This window comes from Pseudophryne corroboree, chromosome 8 (assembly GCF_028390025.1).
Source record: "Pseudophryne corroboree isolate aPseCor3 chromosome 8, aPseCor3.hap2, whole genome shotgun sequence".
Lineage (NCBI taxonomy): Eukaryota > Metazoa > Chordata > Amphibia > Anura > Myobatrachidae > Pseudophryne > Pseudophryne corroboree.
Genome location: NC_086451.1, coordinates 70,296,128 through 70,316,882, shown reverse-complemented (window position 1 = coordinate 70,316,882; position 20,755 = coordinate 70,296,128). Strand labels below are relative to the sequence as shown.

General features: G+C 47.3%; 1 protein-coding gene across 9 annotated transcripts in view; it reads right to left on the bottom strand.

Annotated features, from left to right (window-relative positions):
- The window catches only part of DNM1 (dynamin 1), a 265,735-nt gene that overhangs the window by 117,172 nt on the left and 127,808 nt on the right, over positions 1–20,755 (bottom strand). For 6 of the 9 annotated variants that reach the window (XM_063936606.1, XM_063936608.1, XM_063936611.1 and 3 more), the window contains exons 8-9: positions 19,275–19,410; positions 10,179–10,246 (exon numbers count right to left, since the gene is read on the bottom strand). In XM_063936606.1, coding sequence (XP_063792676.1) covers positions 10,179–10,246; positions 19,275–19,410 — 204 coding nt within the window. Of the gene's footprint in view, positions 1–3,535; positions 3,675–10,178; positions 10,247–19,274; positions 19,411–20,755 lie in introns of all 9 variants that reach the window. The other 3 variants (XM_063936607.1, XM_063936613.1, XM_063936614.1) reach the window with 1 other exon arrangement.

Sequence of the window (20,755 nt, the reverse complement as noted above, 5' to 3'; positions counted from 1 at the left end):
CCTTGTTGTAGAAGAGGTACCTTGACTATCACCTGCTGAGAATACAGCTTGTGAATGGCTTCCAAAACCGTCTCCCTTTCTGAGGGGGACGTTGGTAAAGCAGACTTCAGGAAACGGCGAGGTGGCTCTGTCTCTAATTTCAACCTGTACCCCTGAGATATTATCTGCAGGATCCAGGGATTTACCTGCGAGTGAGCCCACTGCGCGCTGTAATTCTTGAGACGACCGCCTACCGCCCCCGAGTCCGCTTGCGAAGCCCCAGCGTCATGCTGAGGCTTTTGTAGAAGCCGGGGAGGGCTTCTGTTCCTGGGAAGGAGCTGCCTGTTGCTGTCTCTTCCCTCGTCCTCTGCCTCGTGGCAGATATGAATAGCCCTTTGCTCTCTTATTTTTAAAGGAACGAAAGGGCTGCGGTTGAAAGGTCGGTGCCTTTTTCTGTTGGGGAGTGACTTGAGGTAGAAAAGTGGATTTCCCGGCCGTAGCCGTGGCCACCAAATCCGATAGACCGACCCCAAATAACTCCTCTACGCATCGCCTGTCCACTGTCGTGTCCATAAAGCTCTTCTGGCCGAAATGGACATAGCACTTACCCGTGATGCCAGTGTGCAGATATCTCTCTGTGCATCACGCATATAAAGAAATGCATCCTTTATTTGTTCTAACGACAGTAAAATATTGTCCCTGTCCAGGGTATCAATATTTTCTATCAGGGACTCTGACCAAACTACCCCAGCACTGCACATCCAGGCAGTCGCAATAGCTGGTCGTAGTATAACACCTGCATGTGTGTATATACCTTTTTGGATATTTTCCATCCTCCTATCTGATGGATCTTTAAGTGCGGCCGTCTCAGGAGAGGGTAACGCCACTTGTTTTGATAAGCGTGTTAGCGCTTTGTCCACCCTAGGAGGTGTTTCCCAGCGCTCCCTAACCTCTGGCGGGAAAGGGTATAAAGCCAATAACTTCTTTGAAATTAGCAGTTTTTTATCGGGGCACCCCACGCTTCATCACACACGTCATTTAATTCTTCTGATTCGGTAAAAACTACTGGTAGTTTTTTCACACCCCACATAATACCCTGTTTAGTGGTACCTGTAGTATCAGCTAAATGTAACATCTCCTTTATTGCCAAAATCATATAACGTGTGGCCCTACTGGAAAATACGGTTGATTCGTCACCTTCACCACCGGAATCAGTGCCTGTGTCTGGGTCTGTGTCGACCGACTGAGGCAAGGGGCGTTTTACAGCCCCTGACGGTGTTTGAGGCGCCTGGACAGGCACTAATTGAGTGTCCGGCCGCCTCATGTCGGCAAACGACTGCTTAAGCGAGTTGACGCTATCCCGTAATTCCACAAATAAAGGCATCCATTCTGGTGTCGACCCCCTAGGAGGTGACATCCTCATATTTGGCAATTGCTCCGCCTCCACACCAATAACGTCCTCATACATGTCGACACACACGTACCGACACACAGCAGACACACAGGGAATGCTCTATACGAAGACAGGACCCACTAGCCCTTTGGGGAGACAGAGGGAGAGTCTGCCAGCACACACCAAAAAGCGCTATATATGACAGGGATAGCCTTATGATTAAGTGCTCCCTTATAGCTGCTTTTATATTAATATATTGCCATTTATTTTGCCCCCCCTCTCTGTTATACCCTGTTTCTGTAGTGCAGTGCAGGGGAGAGACCTGGGAGCCTTCCTGACCAGCGGAGCTGTGACAGAAAATGGCGCCGTGTGCTGAGGAGATAGGCCCCGCCCCTTTTTCGGCGGGCTCGTCTCCCGCTATTTAGTACATTTAGGCAGGGGTAAATATCTCCATATAGCCTCTGGGGCTATATGTGAGGTATTTTTAGCCTTTTTAAAGGTTTTCATTTGCCTCCCAGGGCGCCCCCCCCCCAGCGCCCTGCACCCTCAGTGACTGCCGTGTGAAGTGTGCTGAGAGGAAAATGGCGCACAGCTGCAGTGCTGTGCGCTACCTTAAGAAGACTGCAGGAGTCTTCAGCCGCCGATTCTGGACCTCTTCTTGCTTCAGCATCTGTGAGGGGGCCGGCGGCGTGGCTCCGGTGACCATCCAGGCTGTACCTGTGATCGTCCCTCTGGAGCTTCATGTCCAGTAGCCAAGAAGCCAATCCATCCTGCACGCAGGTGAGTTCACTTCTTCTCCCCTCTGTCCCTCGTTGCAGTGATCCTGTTGCCAGCAGGAATCACTGTAAAATAAAAAACCTAAGCTAAACTCTCTAAGCAGCTCTTTATGAGAGCCACCTAGAATTGCACCCTTCTCGGCCGGGCACAAAAATCTAACTGGAGTCTGGAGGAGGGTCATGGGGGGAGGAGCCAGTACACACCACCTGACCTGTAAAAGCTTTACTTTTGTGCCCTGTCTCCTGCGGAGCCGCTATTCCCCATGGTCCTTTCAGGAACCCCAGCATCCACTTAGGACGATAGAGAAAACTACATCATACGCCCCTAAAAATGACAAAATATATATATATTATTATTTTCACTCTCTAAACGCAAACATCCTTTTATTTTTTTACCGGTACTTGGGATTGCGATCATAGAGAATAAAAGATAGAGTTTAGTGAACTAGATATTTTGTTGCTGATACCAGTGTATTACTGTGTACATTGTTAGCTAATGCTGGTCACATTAAGCCTGAGTGCCCAGCAACACGATCTTCTACACGTTTGGCCATACATGTGATAACACTGGGCCATGGCTGTGGCCAGCTAAAGACAAACATTGAGCACCATCAGAGGAGGAAAAGGAAAGAGAAGAGTGTTGGAGATAAGATACAGGAAGATAGAGAAATGCGTTAATTACTTTGAATGTAATGACAAGTAATGAAGGGAAATAGACGTGGGCCCCTTTTCTGGGCACAGCTTAAATAGTCAAGAAGGATGTTCTAAAAAATGGACTACGAAGACGTTGTGCTATATTGTGCGTTTACTGTTGTTGGATCACTTGCTCTTACTGAGCTCCCTCCTGGAACAATTCAAAATTAAAGGACGAGATTCACTAATCAGGGTAACATAGGGGGAGATGTATCAAGTATTCTAATGAGTGTATATGTTGACCATAACAACCAATAAACGTCTACCTATCATTTTACAGAATGTACTTGAAAAATTCTAGCTAAAATGTGATTATTTGCAGTGGGCAACTTATCTGCTTGTCCACTTTTCTACTCTTTTAGAAAGCTTGATAAAATGTGCCCAATCAATAATCTGATATGAACACCCTAACTCTACAGATTAGTCACATACATAATTCACGCATTCTCACAATCCTGGTGGCTCTATGATAGTGTCTTGGTGATACTCAGGCCATGCACTGGTAAAATAATGAAGTCTCTGCTGCAGGGAGCATACTAAGATAGACGGGACTCAGCCAATCAGATGGCAGAAGCTTGTGACACACTAGGCTACCGGGTTTCTGATTGGCTGCATCCCCAGTTCATGCTGAGGCTGGGGACATCAAACATTCTGGAGCTGGTGCACAGCCCAGGTCTGAATCCAGAAGGGTTACCTTCTTGGTGCATTGTCTAACGGTACCAATTAGTTCGGAAATCACCATGTCCACACATTTCAAGCACGGCTCTTTGATCTTCTTCACTTGCGTCTTGACGATGGTTTCGAAAGCCATGTCAGGTGTGAAGAGCCCAGTTCTAAACACCCGACAAAAGTGAGGCAGGTAATAAGGAGAATTAGCATTACCCACCAGTGACAATGTGATGAGCTTGAAAGGTTAACATTCTGGCTAAATGAGGAAATGCCACTGGTAGCCACAAGGCAGTTTGAGTACATTACAGGTACTAGTACAGTGATAACACTGTATAATGTGCGGAAGACAATTCTTGACCTGGATTTTAAGAATACTGAAATATATTAGTTAAATATGGGCAGATGTATTAAGCCAGGGGAAGTGATAAAGCAGTGATAAGTGCAAGGTGATAACGCACCAGCCAATCAGCTCCAATGTGTACATTTACAATTAGGAGCTGATTGGCTGGTGCGTTATCACCTTCCACTTATCACTGCCTTATCACTTCTCCAGGCTTAATACATCTGCCCCATAATATTCTAGCACTAAATTACGGAGATAAATTCTAGCTAAGGGGAGACACAAATGGAACATTATAAACAGTGGGGGACACTTATAAAATATGTTCATAGGTAATTGTGTAGACAAAGGGATGTTGCCCTTACCAACCACATGTTTGCTTTCACTATGAAATAACAAGCATATTATTTTTGCTGACACTGAACGCAGAATATCTGTTATAGAGAGCTTGGTTCTAGGGCAGCGAATGGAGCAAGGCCTGCCTGTAGCTCTCTCGCTGTTCTCTTAGTGTTTTTAGTGTTTTCCTATTCTGTATCTACGGTCTCTGTCGTAATGAAACCCAGCTTTAGTGCGCTCCCAGTAAACTCCATGAGTCTGTTAGTACATTGGAGGTTGCTGGAACAGTTTGTGGTTTGTTTTTGTGCCCAACCCTATTCTGGATCTTTTGTATTTGTGCTTACTCTGCTTTTGTCTTAGTGTCTCCATCACTGACATTTTGGGTAAATAATCGCATGCCGCGCCCCCGTCTTGTAACGCTGGGGCCTTGCCCAGCACTCTATCCGTTTGTCAGTTTTATCCCCTTGCACGGTGCTGCAGAACCCTTGTGGCACCTTATAAATTAAAATAATAATAATCACTGTACGCAGTGATCACCCCAGACAGCGCTCCAGGAATCTTTTCCCCCAACTCTCAAAATCACTTCACCCATTGCTACAGAAATCCACAATAATTTCACCCAGTGTTTCACAAATCCACAATTGCTCCAATCAAATGTTTCCAAAGACTCCACCTGGCGCTCCACAAATCTACAATCACTCCACCCAGCACTCCATGAATCGCTTCCCCAACAATCTACAAAACTATAGTCACTTCACCCAGCACTCTGCAAACCTACAATCACTTCAGCCAGTGCTCCTCATATCGACAATACCTCTACCCAGCACTCCATGGGGTAAATTTGCTAAGATGGGAGTTCTATTTAAGATGGGATATTGCCCATAGCAACCAATCAGATTCCAGGTATCATCTTCTAGAAGGTGCAAGATAAATGAGAAGTAGAATCTGATTGGTTGCTATGGGCAACATCCCACCTTAAATAGAACTCCCATCTTAGTAAATTTACCACCATGATTCCACAATTACTACACCATGTGCTACAAGGCCTGGTTTATCATTTGTGGGAACACTTCTCTTGTGGCCCTCTCTTGCCCCAGTCACCAACAACTTTCCTTCCTATAGTTCCAAACCAGGTGAAAACTTAGTAACCAAGGACAGACCTGAGGCAAAAGACAGATGCTATAAATCTAAAAACATACAGATACCGGGACCCCGGATCTCCAGTAGTGGTTTGGCTGTCGGATCTTTTCTGTTCCGGATCCATGTGTTTTTCCTGCCTTAGCCTTGTCTGCTTTGTGTGTCCATTATATGTTTTCATCAACTCCTGGCTGGCTACCAATTTTGCTTTCAACCCTATACAGTTAGTTCCTGTCTTGGAATTTTGTTCTCCCTCATTTACCAATCAGTGATCCCCTCCTAGGTGTTACATTAGGGCAGGCATGTCCAAAGTATAACCCGGGGGCCAATTGCGGCCCGTGCTCACATTTCCACCGGTCCACAGCCTCTGTGCAGCCCTCAGCTCTCAGGCACACTGCCTTTGCAGAACGCCGCACCCCGCCGCTCTGACATTCCCGGCCCGTTGATGTCAGCCACGCTACATGGTGACTGACAGCTATCTTCCCCTCCTCTGCGTGCAGACTATAGGCTGGTCTGCTGATGATCTGGTGAGACAGGAGGGCTGGGGTTGCTTCTCCCGCGGAGACAAACCTCCAGTGTGTATAAATCTATAAAAGGAGGCACCAGGGAGGATCATCACGGTGGCCATCTTGTGCAGTGACCAGTGGTCTCAATAAGTTCAGTGCTTCACCCCCTCATAGGTGTTCTGGGCTGAAGCATTTTCACTTGTAAGTAGTTCTCCAATGTGTATCTGGCTGCACTGCTGGGGGCATATAATGTGTATCTGGCAGCACTGCTGGGGGCATATAATGTGTATCTGGCAGCACTGCTGGGGGAATATAATGTATATCTGGCAGCAGTGTGGGGGCATTTGAGTATCTGGCAGCACTGCTGGGGGCATATAATGTGTATCTGGCAGTACTGTGGGGGCAAATAATGTGTATCTGGCATCACTGCTGGGGGCATATAATGTGTATCTGGCAGCACTGCTGGGGACATATAATATTTATCTGGCAGCACTGTGGGGGCATATAATGTGTATCTGGCAGCACTGTGGGGGCATTTGTGTATCTGGCAACACTGCTGGGGTAATATAATGTGTATCTGGCAGCACTGCTGGGGGTATATAATGTGTATCTGGCAGCACTGTGGGGGCATTTGTGTATCTGGCATGGGCATATGTGTATCCAACACTGGGGGGGCATTTGTGTATCTGGCAGCACTGGGGGCATTTGTGTATCTGGCAGCACTGCTGGGGGCATTTGTGTATCTGGCAGCACTGCTGGGGGCATATATTATGTATCTGGCAGCACTGCTGGGGACATATAATGTGTATCTGGCAGTACTGTGGGGGCATATAATGTGTATCTGGCATCACTGCTGGGGGCATATAATGTGTATCTGGCAGCACTACTGGGGGCATATAATATTTATCTGGCAGCACTGTGGGGGCATATAATGTGTATCTGGCAGCACTGTGGTGGCATTTGTGTATCTGGCAACACTCCTGGGGTAATATAATGTGTATATGGCAGCACTGCTGGGGGCATATAATGTGTATCTGGCAGCACTGTGGGGGCATTTGTGTATCTGCATGGGCATATGTGTATCTGGCACTGGGGGCATTTGTGTATCTGGCAGCACTGGGGGCATTTGTGTATCTGGCAGCACTGCTGGGGGCATTTGTGTATCTGGCAGCACTGCTGGGGGCATATATTATGTTTCTGGCAGCACTGCTGGGGACATATAATGTGTATCTGGCAGTACTGTGGGGGCATATAATGTGTATCTGGCATCACTGCTGGGGGCATATAATGTGTATCTGGCAGCACTACTGGGGGCATATAATATTTATCTGGCAGCACTGTGGGGGCATATAATGTGTATCTGGCAGCACTGTGGGGGCATTTGTGTATCTGGCAACACTGCTGGGGTAATATAATGTGTATCTGGCAGCACTGCTGGGGGCATATAATGTGTATCTGGCAGCACTGCTGGGGGCATATAATATTTATCTGGCAGCACTGTGGGGGCATATAATGTGTATCTGGCAGCACTGTAGGGACATTTGTGTATCTGGTAACACTGCTGGGGTAATATAATGTGTATATGGCAGCACTGCTGGGGGCATATAATGTGTATCTGGCAGCACTGTGGGGGCATTTGTGTATCTGCATGGGCATATGTGTATCTGGCACTGGGGGCATTTGTGTATCTGGCAGCACTGGGGGCATTTGTGTATCTGGCAGCACTGCTGGGGGCATTTGTGTATCTGGCAGCACTGCTGGGGGCATATATTATGTACCTGGCAGCACTGCTGGGGACATATAATGTGTATCTGGCAGTACTGTGGGGGCATATAATGTGTATTTGGCATCACTGCTGGGCGCATATAATATGTATCTGGCAGCACTGCTGGGGGCATATAATATTTATCTGGCAGCACTGTGGGGGCATATAATGTGTATCTGGCAGCACTGTGGGGGCATTTGTGTATCTGGCAACACTGCTGGGGTAATATAATGTGTATCTGGCAGCACTGCTGGGGGCATTTGTGTATCTGGCATGGGCATATGTGTATCTGGCACTGGGGGCATTTGTGTATCTGGCAGCAATGGGGGCATTTGTGTATCTGGCAGCATTGCTGGGGGCATTTGTGTATCTGGCAGCCCTGCTGGGGGCATATAATATGTATCTGGCAGCACTGCTGGGGACATATAATGTGTAGCTGGCAGCACTGTGGGGGCATATAATGTGTATCTGGCAGCACTGTGGGGGCATATAATGTGTATCTTGCAGCACTGCTGGGGGTATATAATGTGTATCTGGCAGCACTGCTGGGGGCATATAATGTGTATCTGACAGCACTGTGGGGGCATATGGGCAGTACGAATGGTGTAATGGTTAGCATTGCTGCCTTACAGCACTGAGGTCATGGGTTCAATTCCCACCATGGCCCTAACTGTGTGGAGTTTGTATATTCTTCCCGTACTTGTGTGGGTTTCCTCTGGGTACTCCGGTTTCCTCCCACAATCCAAAAATATACTGGTAGGTTAATTGCCTCCCGTAGTGTGAATGTGTGTATGTGCATGTGGTAGGGAATATAGATTGTAAGCTCCACTGGGGCAGGGACTGGTGTGAATGGCCAAATATTCTCTGTAAAGCGCTGCCCAATATGTGTGCGCTACATAAATAACTGGTAATAAATAATAAATAAATATAATGTGTATCTGGCAGCACTGTTGGGGGCATATAATGTGTATCTGGCAGCACTGTGAGGGCATATAATGTGTATCTGGCAGCACTGTGGGGGTATTTGTGTATCTGGCAGCACTGTGGGGGCATATAATGTGTATCTGGCAGTACTGTGAGGGCATATAATGTGTATCTGGCAGCACTGTGGGGGCATTTGTGTATCTGGCAACACTGCTGGGAGCATATAATGTGTATCTGGCAGCACTGCTGAGGGCATATAATGTGTATCTGGCTGCACTGTGGGGGCATTTGTGTATCAGGCAGCACTGCTGGGGGCATATAATGTGTATCTGGTAGCACTGCTGAGGGCATATAATGTGTATCTGGCTGCACTGTGGGGGCATTTGTGTATCAGGCAGCACTGCTGGGGGCATATAATGTGTATCTGGCAGCACTGTGGGGGCATATAATGTGTATCTGGCAGCACTGCTGGGGGCATATAATGTGTATCTGGCACTGGGGGCATTTGTGTATCTGGCAGCACTGGGGGCATTTGTGTATCTGACAGCACTGCTGGGGGCATTTGTGTATCTGGTCGGCCCCCACACATTTTCACCTCACCAAATCTGTCCCTCTTTGCAAAAACACCCCTGCATTAGGGAAATATTCTATGAAAGGGGTTGGCAATGCAAATGTTTTACTAGACCGATCTTTAGGATAATCCTTGTCTTATCATGTTGCCGATTAAAGAGTGCGTATAGTTTTATTTACCCAACTGTAACATATACGTTTTATGGAGGTTGTGTTGACCATTTTTGTTTAATTGTTTTTTTCATGACCAAATCACCTCTCCATAGTAAAAAGTAAGGAATTATATAATAACTAGTTACCAGCCCGTCAACATGACAGAACAACATAACAGTAATGTCAGTGTCGGCGGCTGTGCGCACCCAAACAGAGCTACACTTGAATTGATCCATAGGATACAATCTAGTGGCCGCCGGCGCACAAAACACTTGAATTCCCCCCATGGAGGTGAGGAGCATCTTTAGCCTTTTATAATACAGGACAAAGAACTAAAATAAAAGATTTTTTGAAAGTATACAAAAATGACAAAAAGGAAAAACATTTTACATTTTTAAGACTTGTTAGTAGAACAGGGAACATGGTGTTAACTTTTTTTTAAATAAATTTAAGACATGTTTAAGAACATTTTCAGCTAACCCCCTCTTTTATAGAATGTGTAGCTTATGTTCTACCATTGTCAGTTCACTATTCTTCACAGTAAACCTGTGGAGTAGATTTTATAAGTGTCCCCCAATTTTGTCATAGGAAGGCGTATTATTGTTTACAATGGCTCGGTTCTCACATGCTTGTCTCAAATGTAAAATATTGTTAATAAATCTGAAAAAATGTATGTTTTACTGCAATTATAATATGTGAAATGCGTGGTTGAGAAGTCACTGTGAAATGCGTGAGTGCTTTGTGCAAAAGTCAGATTGCTGCCTTATTCTCCCAGTGTCTGCGCCTATGGTTCTAAGAAGGGTGAGGCATCACGAGGAGGAAGTTCTTAACAGGCATCAGTGGGGTTAATGAGGTCCTATAGGGAAGAGTGGTACTGGGAAGCAGAGCGCAACGGTATGAATACACTCCATGCCACCATTTCTCATGCTATACATGCCTGATGCCATGAATGTTCTTGATGGCGTAGCTGATCTCTCTTCTCAGATCCTTCTCGTCAAACTCCATCTGCATTCAATGGAAGTCTATTAGTGGTTTGTTACGGAATATATGGCAATGATAACTAGAAGAATATGCTCAAAAACCAATACATAACTATAATGGCCAATATTTTATACAAGTTCTGATTTCCAGCTGTCCAGCCAACCATTATTCTGTACGGCAAGAGGGACTGGACTTCATTCAGGTCCGGTTGGAGTTGTGATGTGAAGCGCAAAGCACTGATTATCGGTACTTTGCGCATGCGCAGGACCCATTCGTGCTGCTACGTAGCACACAGTCCGCCATCAGACTGTCAGTGATTGATAGTTTGATGCCATTTGGGGGGTGGCGATGGCCTCCATTTGTCAAAATGGAGGCGTGTCACCGCCATTTAGAGAGAGGGATAATGCCAGAGATCCCTGTCATTGGACAGAGATTTCCTGATCTCTGTGATGGGCGGCTTGCGCATCCTCATGGGTGCCGCAAGCCGCCCGATGGTGAGTGAGAGATCCAATGCTGTGTCCTAGGACGCAGGTCGGATCACTACTGCAGCAGTTGCCGTCTGCTTGTAATAGACGCCTCCTGCTGCAGCACCACACAGCGCTATCACATACCTCCCAACAGGGACGGAATGCTCTGCTCCTGGACTTCCTTCTTCATTTATGATTACCTGTGCTGAAACATCTTTCTTATCCATTAACCTGTTCAACACAGTTGCCAACAATCATAATTTAAGAGAAAAGTCCAGGAGCAAAGCATTGTGTCCCTCCTGGAGAGGGTTTTGTTGGGAGGTATGGTATACTGCTGCTTCCTAGGAAGTGATAGCTACTTCAACCACATCTGCATAACCCCCAGTATGTGTATTAAAGGAATCTTCTGTTTACATGACTTTCATTAATTCATTTGTATGCGCTATCCTGCTACTTTGACCTAATCCACCTATATCTTCCTGTGTTTCATAGCCATGCATTTATATCATTGGGCATATTTGATTATTTTCATAACCATAGGATATAAATCGATAGAAGAACCTTTAGAAAAATGCGCAATAAAACTTGGAGTGCAGCTACAACATGTACAAATAAGTGTACATCTTAGGAACACTTAAAGACAAATGAAGACAATGGATATTATGGAGCTAATTCAGGTTGGATCGCAAATCGCGATCCGGCCGGAATTGTTGCGGGGGTGCCGCGGGCGCATGTGGGCCCTACTGCGCATGCGCATGCAGGGGGCCGCAGAAAATGCGGTCGCCTCTGCCTGTCAATCAGGCAGAGGCAGTTGCGGGGTGGGAGGGGGGCGGCAACACTCCGTTTTCAGGGAGGAAACGGAGCGTTGCGGGGGGGGGGGGGGGGCAACCCGAACGGTGGGCTTTGCGGCGCGAATGGGGGCGTGTCGGGGGCGCAGCCGTGGCGGCTGCGCGACATCACGCGCAGCCGCCACGACAGGTAAGATGGCGCTGGGACTCCTGCGGCCGCAGCTAAGCTGCGCCTGCAGGAGTCAACCTTAGTTTCTGCTGACAAACAGAAATTGTGAGGCAATCGCAATTTCTGCTTGTAGGAGAGGGGGAGGCACTGGTCAGCATGCTGGGCGGCATTGCCCAGTGCTGGGCGGCCCCCAGCATGCGTGCAAAAGGATAGCAAATTCTGCTGATTAGCAGAATTTGCTATCCTTACTGAATTGGCCCCATTATGTACATAAATATGAGCGCTCTCCAAATACCACGTTTAACACATGCAACACCAAAGTGTAACACATAAAAGCAAAATACTGATTCGCCATGAAAAACAAGGGTCCTATCAGACTCCTTTAAGACAGATATGACCAAAAGATTGTGTGGATTCCTCCTTTACAAGGTTATTCTCTTTCAGCTAGTCAGGTGAGATCTTCAGATACTTTTAGTCAGCCTGAAAGATAACGTGTCTCTTTTCCCTCATGTGATTGGGGATAACTCGAGACACTTAAAAAATGCCAGACATAGTGTAGCAATCCTTTAAAATGGAAACATTTAATACTACAGATTGCACTTACAAGAAACATGAATTAAAACAGCATATCACCATATTCTCCATAGGACATAACAGCATTGGTATATCACCCTGGGGCCACAGATGGTCTCTCAGTGGGTAGGTTCCAAGCTCCGGACACCCAGTTCCACACAGCACGTGCGCCACGCTGAACGCGCTTCAGACTGGTTAGTCCTTCATCAGAAGCCTGAAACGCGTCTGAAACGCGTTAAGCATGGCTCACGTTCTTATATCTGTATATTCCAGTACTTGCTTATCACTGCGGGGAGCTGTTTTCCTGTGTGGAACTGGGCATCCGGAGCTTGGAACCTACCCACTGAGAGACCATCTGTGGCCCCAGGGTGATATACCAATGCTGGTATGTCCTATAGAGAATATTGTGATATGCTGTTTTAATTCATGTTTCTTGTAAGTGCAATCTGTAGTATTAAATGTTTCCAAGGATTGCTACACTATGGGGGAGATTCAAATGTTTGAAAAGTCAGTTGGGAGTCTGTTTTTTCCTATCTAATTGACAGGAAAAAACAGACACCCAACCCACTTTTCAAACATTTGAATCCCACCCTATGTCTGGCATTTTTTAAGTGTCTCCAGTTATCCCCAATTACATGAGGGAAAAGAGACACGTTATCTTTCAGGTTGACTAAAAGCATCTGCAGATCTCACCTGACTAGCTGAAAAAATAAGAATTTACTCACCGGTAATTCTATTTCTCGTAGTCCGTAGTGGATGCTGGGAACTCCGTAAGGACCATGGGGAATAGACGGGCTCCGCAGGAGACTGGGCACTCTTAAAAGAAAGATTAGGTACTATCTGGTGTGCACTGGCTCCTCCCTCTATGCCCCTCCTCCAGACCTCAGTTAAGGAAACTGTGCCCGGAAGAGCTGACACAACAAGGAAAGGATTTGGAATCCAAGGTAAGACTCATACCAGCCACACCAATCACACCGTACAACTTGTGATAACCATACCCAGTTAACAGTATGAACAACAACTGAGCCTCAGTAACAGATGGCTCATAACAATAACCCTTTAGTTAAGCAATAACTATATACATGTATTGCAGAGAGTCCGCACTTGGGACGGGCGCCCAGCATCCACTACGGACTACGAGAAATAGAATTACCGGTGAGTAAATTCTTATTTTCTCTGACGTCCTAGTGGATGCTGGGAACTCCGTAAGGACCATGGGGATTATACCAAAGCTCCCAAACGGGCGGGAGAGTGCGGATGACTCTGCAGCACCGCATGAGCAAACTCAAGGTCCTCTTCAGCCAGGGTATCAAACTTGTAGAACTTAGCAAACTTGTTTGACCCCGACCAAGTAGCAGCTCGGCAAAGTTGTAAAGCCGAGACCCCTCGGGCAGCCGCCCAAGAAGTGCCCACCTTCCTTGTGGAATGGGCTTTCACCATTTTGGATGCGGCAATCCAGCCGCAGAGTGAACCAGCTGAATCGTGCTATAGATCCAGCGAACAATAGTCTGCTTCGAAGCAGGAGCGCCAACCTTGTTGGCTGCATACAGAATAAACAGCGAGTCAGACTTTCTGACTCCCGCCTTTCTGGAAACATACATTTTCAAAGCCCGGACTACGTCCAGCAGCTTGGAATCCTCCAAGTCCCTAGTAGCCGCAGGCACCACAATAGGCCGGTTCAAATGAAACGATGATACCACCCTAGGAAGAAATTGGGGACGAGTCCTCAATTCTGCCCTGTCCATATGGAAGATCAGATAAGGGTTTTTACATGACAAAACCGCCAATACTGACACACGCCTAGCCGAAGCTAAGGCCAATAGCATGACCACTTTCCACGTGAGATATTTTAGCTCCATGGTCTTAAGTGGCTCAAACCAGTGGGATTTCAGGAAATCCAACACAACGTTAAGATCCCATGGTGCCACCGGTGGCACAAAAGGAGGCTGAATATGCAGCACCCCCGGAACAACGTCTGAACTTCAGGCAGTGAAGCCAGTTCATTTTTAGAGAAAATGTATAGGGCCGAAATCTTGACCTTTATGGATCCTAATTTTAGGCCCATAGTCACTCCTGACAGTAGGAAGTGCAGGAATCGACCCCGCTGGAATTCCTCTGTAGAGCCTTCCCGGCCTCACACCAAGCAACCTATTTTCGCCATATACAGTGAAAAAGTCTTGCTGTCACGTCTTTCCTAGCCTTTATCAGCGTAGGAATAACTGCATCCGGAATGCCCTTTTCCGCTAGGATCCGGCGTTCAACCGCCATGCCGTCAAATGCAGCCGCGGTAAATTTTGGAACAGACAGGGCCCCTGTTGCAACATGTCCTGTCTGAGAGGCAGAAGCCCTGAGTCCTCTGAGAGCATTTCCTGCAGCTCCGGGTACCGAGTCCTTCTTGGCCAATTCGGAGCAAAGAATATTGTTTTCACTCCTCCTTTTATTACAATTCTCAGCTATCACCTGAGGGTCCCTTGACCCGGCGTAAAACCTTTTTTAGCTTTTTATTGAGGTGTGACGCCATCTAGTCCACCTTAGGCAGTTCCCATCAATTTGCAAACTGCGTGAAGACTTCCTGATGAAGTCCCCACTTTCCCGGGTGGAGGTCGTGCCTGCTGAGGAAGTCAGCTTCCCAGATGTCCACTCCCGGAACGAACACTGCTGACAGTGCGCTTACTTGATTCTCCGCCCAGCGAAGAATTCTGGTGGCTTCTACCCTCGCCACCCTGCTCCTTGTGCCGCCTTGGCGGTTTACATGAACCCCTGCGGTCTGACTGGATCAGAACCGGTTGGTCGCGAAGCAGGATCTCCGCTTGACTTAGGGCGTTGTATATGGCCCTTAGTTCCAGGATATTGATGTGAAGGCAAGTCAGTTGACTTGACCACAGACCTTGGAAATTTCTTCCCTGTGTAACTGCCCCCCACCCTCGGAGGCTTGCATCCGTGGTCACCAGGATCCAGTCCTGAATGCCGAATCTGCGGCCCTCGAGAAGGTGAGCACTCTGCAGCCACAACAGGAGAGACACCCTGGCCCTGGGGGATAGGGTGATTAACCGATGCATCTGAAGAGGTGATCCGGACCACTTGTCCAGTAAGTCCCATTGGAAGGTCCTCGCATGGAACCTGCCTAAGGGGATGGCCTCGTATGATGCCACCATCCTTCCCAGGACTCGAGTGCAGTGATGCACTGACACCTGTTTTGGTTTTAATAGATTCCTGACCAGTGTCATGAGCTCCTGAGCTCTCTCTATCGGGAGATAACCCTTTTCTGGTCTGTGTCTAGGATCGTGCCTAGGAGAGGCAGATGAGCTGTAGGAACCAACTGCGACTTTGGAATATATAGAATCCAGCCGTGTTGCCGTTACACTTCCAGAGAAAGTGATACGCTGTTCAGCAACTGCTCTCTTGATCTCGCTTTTATGAGGAGATCGTCCAAGTACGTGATAATAGTGACACCTTGCTTCCGCAGGAGCACAATCATATCCGCCATTACCATGGTGAATATTCTCGGGGCCGTGGAGAGACCAAACGGCAACATCTGAAATTGGTAATGACAATCCCGTACCGCAATTCTGAGGTACGCCTAATGAGGTGGATAAATGGGGACCTGAAGGTATGCATCCCTTATGTCCCGATTCACAATAAAGTCTCCCGCTTTTTAGGCTTGCACTGACCGCTCTTAGCGATTCCATCTTGAACTTGAACCTTCTCAGGTATATGTTCAGGGATTTTTAATTCAATATGGGTCTGACCGAACCGTCTGGTTTCGGGATTACAACATGGTCTAATAATAACACCCTCTTGTTGAAGGAGGGGACCCTTGACCACCACCTGTTAAAGATACAATTTGTGAATTGCAGATAACACTGGCTCCCTCTCTTGGGGGGAAGCCCACAGGGCCGTCGGTGAGGGGGCATCTTCTAACAGTCCAGCTTGTATCCCTGAGACACAATATCTATTGCCCAGGGATCGAACAGGGAGTGAACCCACTTGTGGCTGAACTTACGAAGGCGTGTCCCCACCGGGCCTAGCTCCGCCTGTGGAGCCTCAGCGACATTGGTGGATTTTTGTAGGGGCCGGGGAGGACTTCTGTTCCTGGGAACTAGCTGCCCGGCTCTGACAAGAAAGGACACCCCTCAGACTTTGTTTCTTTATACGAAAGGCTGCATTTAATAATGTCGTGCTTTCTTAGGCTGTGCAGGAATATAAGGCAAACTAGAAGAATTACCAGCTATAGCTGTGGAGACCAGGCCCGAGAACCCTTCTCCACACAATCCTCAGCCTTCCATATGCCTCTTAAGTCGGCATCATCTGTCCAATGCATATTCTACAGGACACGTCAAGCAGAGATCGACATAGCTTTGACTCTAGGACCCAGTATACTCATGTCTCTTTGGGCATGCTTTATAACTATATATCTATCACTTAAGACAGCATCTTTAATATATTTATATTGCATACTAGGGTCTCATCTCTGCTGATAAGGTACCTGTCCACGCTGCCACAGCGCTATAAACCCATGCCTACACAATCGCCGGTCTGGGTAGTATACTAGAATGTGCACGCTATCTGCAGGATCCCTGAGAATAGCAAGTGCTACCGTCTGTGCAAACAGGACACCCCAGGGGAAGATTCTCAACATATCCTGGCCCTAGTGGGGAAAGGATACAGCCTGAGAATTCTCTTGTGGGAAGCTGCCGTCTCTTGTCTGGAGATTCCCGCTCTTTTTCCTCATGAGAGGAGGGAAATTTACCTCAGCATTCTTCCCCTTAAACATGTGTACTCTCGTGTCAGGGACAGATGAGTCATCAGTGATATGCAAATCATCTATTATTTCAATAATCATATATTGAATACCTTATAGCCATCTTGGCTGTAACTTTGCATTATCGTAGTCGACAGTGGAGTTAAACTCCATGTCGATACCAGTGTTTGTTATTATGGATAGTGAGCATTGAGAGACTCTGAAGGTCTCTGTGACATAGGGACAGACATGGGTAGATTTCCTGTCTGTTCCCTAACCTTTTGTGCAATAAATTCACCTTAGCACTTACACATATCCAAACAGGTGTCGGCGTTGTCGATGGAGACACCCTCTCACACACATATCCGCTCTATCACCTCCTTAGAGGAGCCTTTTACCTCAGACATGTCGACACACGCGTACCGACACACCACACACACAGGGTATGCTCTATTTGAGGACAGTTCCCCTACAAGGCCCTTTGGAGAGACAGAGAGAGAGTATGCCAGCACACACCCCAGCGCTATATAACTCAGGGATTACACTACAACTCAGTGTTTACCCAGAAGCTGCTGTATATACAAATTTTGCGCCTAAATTTATGTGCCCCCCCCCCTCTCTTTTCACCCTTTGTGTACCAGGATACTGCCGGGGAGAGCCTGGGGAGCTTCCTTCCAGCGGAGCTGTGAAGAGAAAATGGCGCTGGTGTGCTGAGGAAGAAGGCCCGGCCCCCTCAGCGGCGGGCTTCTGTCCTGTTTCTGACTAAAAATGGCGGGGGTTTTACACATATACAGTTTTCCAGACTGTATTATGTGTTTATATTGCCAAAAGGTATACTTATTGCTGCCCAGGGCGCCCCCTCAGCGCCCTGCACCATACAGTGACCGGAGTGTGTGGTGTGCAGTGGGAGCAATGGCGCACAGCTGCAGTGCTGTGCGCTACCTTAATGAAGACCAGAGTCTTCTGCCGCCGATTTTATCTCCTTCTTCTGTCTTCTGGCTCTGCAAGGGGGATGGCGGCGCGGCTCCGGGAACGGACGATCGAGGTCAGGCCCTGTGTTCGAACCCTCTGGAGCTAATGGTGTCCAGTAGCCTAAGAAGCACAAGCTAGCTGCAAGCAGGTAGGTTTGCTTCTCTCCCCTCAGTCCCACGTAGCAGTGAGTCTGTTGCCAGCAGATCTCACTGAAAATAAAAAACCTAACAAATACTTTCTTTCTAGCAAGCTCAGGAGAGCCCACTAGGTGCATCCAGCTCTGGCCGGGCACAGATTCTAACTGAGGTCTGGAGGAGGGGCATAGAGGGAGGAGCCAGTGCACACCAGATAGTACCTAATCTTTCTTTTAGAGTGCCCAGTCTCCTGCGGAGCCCGTCTATTCCCCCATGGTCCTTACGGAGTTCCCAGCATCCACTAGGACGTCAGAGAAAGAATAACCTTGTAAAGGAGGAATCCACACAATCTTTTGGTCATATCTGTCTTAAAGGAGTCTGAGAGGACCCTTGTTTTTTATGGTGAATCAGTATTTTTGCTTTTCTATGTTACACTTTGGTGTTGCATGTGTTAAGCGTGATATTTGGAGAGCGCTCATATTTATGTACATAATGGGGGTAATTCCAAGTTGATCGCAGCAGGAATTTTGTTAGCAGTTGGGCAAAACCATGTGCACTGCAGGGGGGGCAGATATAACATTTGCAGAGAGATTTAGATTTGGGTGGGTTATATTGTTTCTGTGCAGGGTAAATACTGGCTGCTTTATTTTTACACTGCAAATTAGATTGCAGATTGAACACACCACACCCAAATCTAACTCTCTCTGCACATGTTATATCTGCCTCCCCTGCAGTGCACATGGTTTTGCCTCACTGCTAACAAAATTCCTGCTGCGATCAACTTGGAATTACCCCCAATATCCATTGTCTTCATAACCTTAGGATATGACAGAAAGAAAGCATTCAGTAGTCATTGCCAGATGGTATATACCAGGCATTCCCAACCTCTGTCCTCAAGGCACACTAACAGTGCAGGTTTTCATGATATCCAGGCTTTAGCACAGAGGTTTAAATCAAAATAACTGAGGATTTATGTTAGGTTTATTTTTCCCCATAAGAACATACGCACAGCACATATGACAGCACCTGAATGTCCTGGACCTATTACAACCACAACAGTCTGGGTCAATGGAATGGGCTGATTGCAATTGTGGAACCAATCACAAATATGCTACTTGGGTAAATCGATGCTGAATACACACATGGATGTCAGTTTTGGATGTTGGTGAATGAAATTACAGAGAATAACAGAAACTATTAAGCTGTACCTTCACCAGTTCAAAGGGAAAGCGTTCATGGAAGATTCGATTAATCCGTGCACCCCCAGACAGCTCATAAGTATCAATCTGGTCCCCGGAACCTTCAATACGTTTTTCAAAGTCAAAAGCAAACTGCTGCACCATTCTGAAGAGGAGAATAATGGTGGTTATCGGGAACAAGGATTGCGGGCAAACAAATGACAAGTAGCGATGGCAGAAGAAATAGCAGCAGTTACATATAGACCCTGATGAATTCGCTTACTGGCCCAGCTAACTGATATTGAATTGTATTCTAGTTTTAAGGGGGGTACACACGGAGCGATAATCTAAGCAATCTGACTAGATTGCTTAGATTTTCAGCAAGATCGCTCCGTGTGTAGCCCTAACAGCGATAGCGATGCGCAGCCCCGCGCATCACTATCACTGCTGCTAGATTGGCCTGCATGCAGGCCAATCTAGCGGGTAGCTCACTTCACCTGCTGGGTGAAGTGAGCGGCCCCCCCGTCTCCCCCCGCACGCTCAGCACAGATCGCGCTGTGCTGAGCGGCGGGAGAGATGTGTGCTGAGCAGTTCGCTCAGCACACATCTCTCCTGCGTCGGCCCGTCTATATGGGCCTTTACGCCTATAGATCATGTGATTTAACCTGATTGCCAAGTGGTCAGCTCTGTGTACAATGGGGCCCATATTCAGGTTAGATTGCAAAACGCGATCCAACCGCAAAAATTACAAAGAGGATGCGGGCGCATACGCAGGGCCCATTCTGCGCATGCACCCGTATTTACTGCAGGCACCACGCAGTAAATGCGAGCGCCTCTGTCTGTCAATCAGGCAGAGACGTTTGCGGGGCGGGAGGGGGCGGCAACACTCCATTTCCTAGGCGGAGACAGAGCGTGTCAGTGGTGGCGTAATGAAAATGGGGGCCGATATGATCACAAAGATGGTGGCGGGCCTCCTGCAGTCGCAGCCAGGCTGCGCCAGCAGAAGGCTACCCTATTTTTAGCGATCACAATGGTAAAAACAATGACCATGACCTATACCATTCTCATTTATATAAAGGACGCATCAAATAATAAACACAAAAAAATATAAATGTTTACTCAATATACTTGCTCATTTAAGCAGGTTTCATTTTGATAACATTCCGTCAGGTAATTCTGTTTGGTGCGATGTGCTGCAGGACATCACTGCCGTGTTGGATGCACTTATCACCATTTAGGGCCTAATTCAGATCTGATCGCAGCAACAAATTTGTTAGCTAATGGGCAAAACCATGGCCCTCATTCCGAGTTGTTTGCTCGCAAGCTGCTTTTAGCAGCTTTACACACGCTAAGCCGCCGCCTACTGGGAGTGAATCTTAGCATAGTAAAATTGCGAACGAAAGAATTCTCAATATTGCGATTACACACCTCTTAGCAGTTTCTGAGTAGCTTCAACCTTACTCGGCATCTGCGATCAGTTCAGTGCTTGTCGTTCCTGGTTTGACGTCATA